Source organism: Mandrillus leucophaeus, unplaced genomic scaffold (assembly GCF_000951045.1).
Source record: "Mandrillus leucophaeus isolate KB7577 unplaced genomic scaffold, Mleu.le_1.0 Scaffold20, whole genome shotgun sequence".
In the NCBI taxonomy this organism is placed as follows: domain Eukaryota; kingdom Metazoa; phylum Chordata; class Mammalia; order Primates; family Cercopithecidae; genus Mandrillus; species Mandrillus leucophaeus.
Genome location: NW_012102032.1, coordinates 5,263,064 through 5,270,682, shown reverse-complemented (window position 1 = coordinate 5,270,682; position 7,619 = coordinate 5,263,064). Strand labels below are relative to the sequence as shown.

Genomic DNA, 7,619 nt, shown 5'->3' with positions numbered 1-7,619 from the left:
GAGGCACCGCGCCCGGCCCAATGCTGGTATTTATAAGCAGCCTCCCACCGCCTGGGTTTTGCCTGCCAGGATGGTCAATGCAGACTTTCTGGTGAGATAGAGTGAAAATGAGCAGTTTTTAGGGAGGGGCCTTTCTCTTTTGGAATTATCACTTGTGCCACCTCTGAGGGACAGAGCTGAGGCTCAGCCCTAGGTGCAGATATGATAATGCTGCAGAAGAAGAACCCTTGTGCGTCAGCCCAGGGAGCCCTGTTCAACTCCGGTGGCTGGAGACAAAGGTGCGGCACAGTTGGCAGGAAGAGCCAGGCCGTGGACAAGCTCAGGCCTGCCATCAGAGGCCCTGGGTTTTCAGTGCCTACCTGCCACTTAGAGCCATGGCAAGATACTTCCTTCTCTGGGCTTTGGCTGTCTAATCTGGGGGATTTTGGTGGTTTTTCAAACTTTTTGTTCATCAGCAGAACTTTTTTTTTTTTTTTTTACCCCCAAATGAAAGCTTACAAAGGGGAGACAAAGCAGACAACAGCAGAAGTGCTGAGGCTGGGGCTTCTCCTTTGTCCCAGGGATACTTTCTGAGCTGTTAGGAAAACAGTTTGAAACAAACGCCGAATTTCAGAAGTTGTAAGCTATCCTTTTGGTTGATGGCAGAGTGGGATTGTTAAATTAGTTAACATTTTAAAATGAGGACATTTGCTTCCTCTTTCCAAAAATCACGAGATACAGTAATTTAGGGCCTGAACTCACTGTCCCCAAAGCTGCGTGTAGGTGGCCCCTTTTCCTAGAGGGTGGGAGCTGCTGGAGGAAGGTGCCCCTCTGCCACCCTCTGATTTGTTCTGCTCCACAGCCTCTGCCGGGCTTCTGGAGGCCATTGGATTTGCAACATTTAGTTGACCTTTGAGCTGAGAAGCTTTTTTTTTTTTTTTTTTTGAGACAGAGTCTCCGTCTGTCAGCCAGGCTGGAGTGCTGGAGTGCAGTGTCAGGATCTCTGCTCACTGCAACCTCCACCTCCTGGGCTCAAGCAGTTCTCCTGCCTCAGCCTTCCAAGTAGCTGGGATTACAGGCGTGTGCTACCACACCCGGCTAATTTTTTTTTTTATAGTTTTAGTAGAAACGGGGTTTCACCATGTTGGCCAGGCTTGTCTCAAACTCCTGACCTCAGGTAATCTGCCCACCTCGGCCTCCCAAAGTGCTGGGATTACAGGCGTGAGCCACTGCAGCCGACAAGCTGAGATGCTATTTGAAGTTTATCAACCGAAGAGAATAAATTGCTCTTCTCCACTTACCCAGAGGCCCAAGAGAGAAGAAAAAAGATTATGCTTACAGAAGAAATAACTAATTTAGATGAAAAGAAGATCTATTTTAGCAGCCTGCTGAGGACATGTGTGCTGACTTCTCTGGGGGGAATCTTTGAGAATCGAAGTCATGTCTTCTGAGTGGGTTAGCAAACTATGTTAGGGATACTTTCAAGTCTTTGAAGCATTTCACTTGGTCCACTGACACATTGACCGTGTCTCAGAGTTTCTGGATAGCCCTGGACCATGCTGGCACCCTATCCCAAAGTTCTGGACAAAAAATGGGTTTTACAACAGGATATATTCATGTAGAACAGAGGCTTCCTCCAGCCAGCATCTCATTGCCTTTTGAGGAGAGGGGGATGAGGAGAGGGAGAGGTCGTCTGCTGTCTCTATGGCTTACCAGAAGCAGAGGAGAACTGGGATTTCTCCCACAAAGACCCAACCCTTAGGATTTCCAGCTTTTCCCCTTTTGCTTTGATCCTACCGCATCCTAATTAAGTCCATGAGGAAGAAGGAACCCAGCTTTCATTGGAGGGTAGATCTCTGGCTTTAATTTATTGCATATTGCATTGTGAATATTTTTCAGTGTTGCCACATCGTTTTTCATAGTTCATGGTTCTAAGTGGCAGTGTAGCATTCCATGCTGTAGATGTGCTGTGGGTGCCTAACCTGTTCCCCTACTGGGGGACATTGGAGTTGCACCCTTACTTCTGTTGTTATTTTGAATAGGACTGCGGTTAACATCGTTATCTGCTTTGTGAACATTTTACTGCTGTGTTAGAAAATCTTAAGATACAAAGGGCATATGATCGGGGGATTTATAGCCTTCCAATTTTATCAGAGTTAGGTTGGTTCAGGTTCAAAACATTAATATTGTGAAGTCTTTCCCTTTGGGGCCCTCTTGCTGTTGCTAGTTGCCCTTTAGCCCTGACTCTATCTTGTCTTTTTTTTTTTTTTTTTTTTTTAGATTTCCCTACTACACAAACTGCCCTGGCTTCTGTTTTGCCCAAGCTATTCCCTTTCATCTTTTTTTTTTTTTTCTTTTTTGAGACAAGGTCTCGCTGTGTCACCCAGGCTGGAGTGCAGTGGTGCAATCTCGGCTCACTGCAGCCTCCACTTATTGGACTCAAGTGATTCTCGTGCCTCAGCCCCCCGAGTAGCTGGGACTACAGGCGCCTGCCACCACACCTGGCTAATTTTCTATTTGTAGTAGAGACAAGGTTTCGTGTGTTGACCAGGCAGGACTCGAACTCCTCTCGAACTCCTGACTTCAAGTGATCTGCCTGCCTTGGCTTCACAAAGTGCTGGGATTACAGGCATGAGCCACCGCGCCTGGCCCCCGTTTTGTCTTTTCGTATCTCCCTTTCCTACTCATTCTGCTAGTGCACAGAGAGGCCACATCCTTTTATTCTAGGTCCTCAGCCCTTTCCCTTGCCTTAGCTGACAGGGCCCTCCTCATAGACTCCCCACCTCAGTTGGCCCCTGGATTTGTCCAGAAAAAGCACTGACCATCTTTTCCCCTGACCACCTCCCAAAGGGCCTCCTCTTGTCTCAATTAGAAAGCCCACCCAGGCTGGGCGTGGTGGCTCACGCCTGTAATCCCAGCACTTTGGGAGGCTGAGGCGGGCGGATCATGAGGTCAGGAGATAAGACCATCCTGGCTAACATGGTGAAACCCCATCTCTACTAAAAATACAAAAAATTAGCTGGGCATGGTGGCGGGCGTCTGTAGTCCCAGCTACTCGGGAGGCTGAGGCAGGAGAATGGCGTGAACCCGGGAGGCAGAGCTTGCAGTGAGCCGAGATCGCGCCACTGCACTCCAGCCTGGGCGACTGAACGAGACTCCATCTCAAAAGAAAAAAAAGAAAGCCCACCCAACCTGTCCTACTTGCCTCTTAGTTTTTTTCCTCTCTGAAGCCCTCAGAGCCCTTAGAACTGCCCCCAGCAACGAGCTGCGGTTCAGAATCCTGCCTTTCCTACTCCCATGGACGCTCACAGTATCAAACTCTCCCTGCCCTGGAGCTTTAGAATCTGCTGCATTATATCCAGAGAATCTGCTTGATCAAACTGCTCCTAAGTCTGGGTCCTTTATTAATCCACAGGGATTCTGAAGAGTCTCCCATCTCCTGGGGAGGGGGTGATGGAGGAAGAGTCGGAAGGCCCAGTGTCTAGTCCTGGTAGAGCTCGTTCAGGTCAGCAAGGCCTGCGGCAGGCCACGGCTCCAGCTCAGAAAATCAGGAGGCAGCTAGGCATGATGGCTGACACCTGTAATCCCAGCACTTAGGGAGGCTGAGGTGGGAGGATTGCTTGAGCCCAGGAGTTCGAGACCAGCCTGGGTAACATGGTGAAACCTCACCTGTACAAAAAACACAAAAATTAGTCGGGCTGGGTGTGCTGGCATGCGCCTACAGTTCCAACAACTTGGGGGGGCTGAGGCGGGAGGATCACTTGAACCCCAGAGGTAGAAGCTGCAGTGAACTGAGATTGCACCACTGCACTCCAGCCTGGGTAACAAAGTTAGACCCTGTCTTAAATGAAAAGAAAAGAAAAGAAAAAATCAGGAGTCAAGAACATTCCACTGAGGACCTCTTAGCTCAGCTCTGCTCCTTTCAAAGAGAAAAGCCTCAGCAGTTACTAGGGGAGCTTTGCTCATGTGGAAGTCCCTGGTTCATCAGAGAAATTGTGTCTTTTATGCAAATTGACCCAGCCATCACTAACTCGTAAACCGTCTATAGCAAATGTGGTCATTCATCGTAAAAACTAAGTTTGACTAAAATTTTTGTTTGTTTCTTCTCTCTTCCACAGGGCGGTCCAGGCGGTTCCAGCACTGGATTTGGAAACTTTGAGGAAATTGGGCCCCTTGACAGCGATCTCAAACCCCGGAAAACCACCTGGGTACAGTGAGGACGGTCCTGAGCTAAACCTTGCCCCGTGGCCTCTCAGAGGCCCTGCCCAACTCTTGAAGGGGCCACAGATGTAGCAATCCCTCGCCATCCCTTTCCTCGTCCTGTGAATACTGAGGCCATGGGCACTTGTCCGCAGGCCTCCTCTCTGGCCCAGCTTCTCCCATTTCTCAGGACAACTTATCTTGCCCCAGTCTGCCTCGCTTTCTCCAAGACAACCCCTCTCTCCAGCTGCCTTCAAAAACTTACTACAGCAGACACCTGGGACCCTGCGTTACCCATGCTGGCCATTTCTGCAGTCTCAGACACCAGGGTTGCACCCTCCAGCCACAGCCCCCAGTCCTTTTCTCTCTCCTCTCCTCCTACTTGTATCTTGACTTCCTCTTTCGATATCTCTCTTGCTCTCCTGCTCACACCTCCCCCTCATTCTTAGCATCTCTTCCTTCCCTCACCCCTCTGTGGTCAACTCCCGTATCCTTCTCCCTTTACAGCCTTGGGTCACTCCCACTGTCCACCTGCTTAACCCTGACGCCCAGGCTGCCCATGATCAGAACTGCGCACCCGCCCTAGGGCTGCTACACAGCGTGGGCCCCACTCAGGGCTTGTGGCTATTCCTCTCTCTGTGCTCCGGCTCTCCCGGCTGCACCTATTGCTATGAATGTTCTCCACTTTCCTCAGTGCTCCTCCTCCAGCCTCCCTCTCACATTGGGAGCTAAGCTTTCTGGTCTTTCTTTCTTTTTTTTCTGAGATGGAGTCTCTCTCTGTCGCCAAGGCTGGAGTGCAGTGGCGCAATCTCGGCTCACTGCAACCTCTGCTTCCCGGGTTCAAGCGATTCTGCTGCCTCAGCCTCCCAAGTAGCTGGGACTACAGGCGTGTGCCACCACACCCGGTTAATTTTTGTATTTTTAGTAGAGATGGGGTTTCACCATGTTGGTCAGCTGGTCTCGAACTCTTGACCTCGTGATCTGTCCACCTCGGCCTCCCAAAGTGCTGGGATTACAGGCGTGAGCCGCCGCGCCCGGCCACTTTCTTGTCTTTCTTAAGGGTTTCCTACTCTTGCCTCACGATCTTTGTACATGCTGTCCTCCTGGCCTGGGCCTTTCCTGACTTGGTTCCAACAGAAATCTCACTTCCAGGAGTGGTTGTAGAGTCATCCCCTACCTTCACCCCCCATCCCAACTTGTCTCCAAGCCTTCTGGAACTAAAAGGACCATATGAGTGAGGACCGTGGTCCCAGTCCTGGTGCTGCCACTGCCTGTCCAATTTTGTGACCTTAGACACATTCTGGGCTCTTTCTGGGCTTTAATTTCCTCATCAGCAAGGGACATGACTGGACTGTGTCATTATTCAGGATCTTTTATATGTAAATTTTGTAACTCTCAACCTCTTTGGAAAAGGTATTAGAATAAATTCTGTTCTTGCAGTGTACAGAGAAGCCAGGCCAATGTGGAAATTGGATGCATTTCCAAGAAAACTGATGTGTGTCCAGACTTTGAGTGTCCTCTGGCTTCTTCGAGTTAGTGCATAGACTGTCTCTGCATGCCTCTTTCTACACTAGTTTGTTACATTTAGTACGTTGTATTGTGTGAAAAGCAACAGCCCAGATTATTTGATTCCCGTGTGTGTTAATCTTTCAGTCTTGCCTCTCCCTTTTTTTGGGGGGGAGTTGGAGCGGGGGGGCTTTCTTTGTTTTGTTTTTTTGTTTTGTTTTGTTTTTTTTCCTATGCTCCTGTCCCTTATTTTTAAAAATTTCTTTTGGCAACAGGGATATCATCACTACACTGTTATCCTCACTATGTGGGTTTTGCTGAGCTAGTAGAAAATGATCCAAAGATAATTGGTGACCAAACAACTGATTGCAACATTTCATTTTCCTCTGTGGCACATAGCTCCAGGCCGCCAGTCTCCTATTTGTGGATAATCCTGTGGGCACTGGGTTCAGTTACGTGAATGGTAGTGGTGCCTATGCCAAGGACCTAGCTACGGTGGCTTCAGACATGATGGTTCTCCTGAAGACCTTCTTCAATTGCCACAAAGAATTCCAGGTAAGCAAAGACTCAGGAACAGCTAAGTAAAGGGTTGGCAATAGCAACTCTATATCCATCAGCATAAACCTGAACTGCCTCCAGAGTTTAATGCGTAGCTGATTTCTGAGAAAACCTTTTTATTTCCAAGATTGGGTTGTGAATTTTTGTTTCTGTCATCTTTAAAGTTGATATTTAACTTGAAAGAATGACCCTGGAATGGGCATTCTAGTCAGATGTAATAATCAGATTGGAGTGATGGGGGAGGAAGACAAAGCAGATTTGTTTTTTCTGGCCATTACATGCAATAGAAATTTGAAATTAATTTGCGTGACTCAAAAAGCAATCAAGGTTGTTAATTCTGTGTAAATTCCTTTTCTTACTAGACAGTTCCATTCTACATTTTCTCAGAGTCCTATGGAGGAAAAATGGCAGCTGGCATTGGTCTAGAGCTTTATAAGGTAATGGAAAATAACTTTGTTGTTATGGTTTTGGACAGAAAATCATGTTACTTTTATATACACACGTGATATTAAATACACTTTGAATAGGGCCATGTACATGCAGAGTAAGATTAAATCTGTAGTAATAATCATGAAAAGTTTTTAAAAGAAGAGTGAAGATTGCCCTACTAGATCTGGAACAAGATATAAAGCTTGAGTGAGTAAAAGAATGTGGTACTGACATAGCAACAGACAAATAGATTAATTGCAACAGGATACAGGATCCAGAAACACGCACATATATATGTATGTATATCATATATTTGTATTATATGTATATGATCATATATAAATATAAGATAACACTTCAAATCATTGAGGCATGGATAGGATGTCAATAAATGTTATGGAGACAAATGTCTATCACTTTGGAAAATAGAAAACTTGTATTCTTGCCTTGTATAAAATATTAATTCTGGATAGATTAAAATCTAAACTTAAAAATAAAAATTGGGACAGAATGCAGTGTCCCATGCCTATGATCCCAGTACTTTGGGAAGACCAGGCAGGAGAACCGCTTGTGACCAGCAGTTCCAGACCAGCCTGGGCAATGTAGCGAGATCCTGTTTCTATAAAAAAAAAAAAAATCAACTGGGCACAGTGGCTCCTGGCTGTAATCGCAGCTACTTGGGAGGATGAGGTGGGAGGATCGCTTGAGTTCAAGAATTTGAAGCTACAGTGAGCTGTGATCATGGTACTGCGCTCCAGCCTGGGTGACAGAACAAGACCATGTCTCAGGGAAAAAAAAACAAAAAAAACAACAATGTCCTAGTAGAAAAATGGGCAAAGACAAATGTGGACAAGCAATTTATAAAAGAAATATAACAGCCTTTAGACATATGAAAAATCTTCAACTTTTATTAGTAAGCCAAGTCCATGAGATTTGTAAATATTTAA

General features: G+C 46.7%; 1 protein-coding gene across 1 annotated transcript in view; it reads left to right on the top strand.

Annotated features, from left to right (window-relative positions):
• The window catches only part of SCPEP1 (serine carboxypeptidase 1), a 36,121-nt gene that overhangs the window by 1,723 nt on the left and 26,779 nt on the right, over window positions 1-7,619 (top strand). The window contains exons 2-4 of the mRNA XM_011979265.1: window positions 4,098-4,187; window positions 6,085-6,240; window positions 6,606-6,680. Coding sequence (XP_011834655.1) covers window positions 4,098-4,187; window positions 6,085-6,240; window positions 6,606-6,680 — 321 coding nt within the window. The remainder of the gene's footprint in view (window positions 1-4,097; window positions 4,188-6,084; window positions 6,241-6,605; window positions 6,681-7,619) is intronic.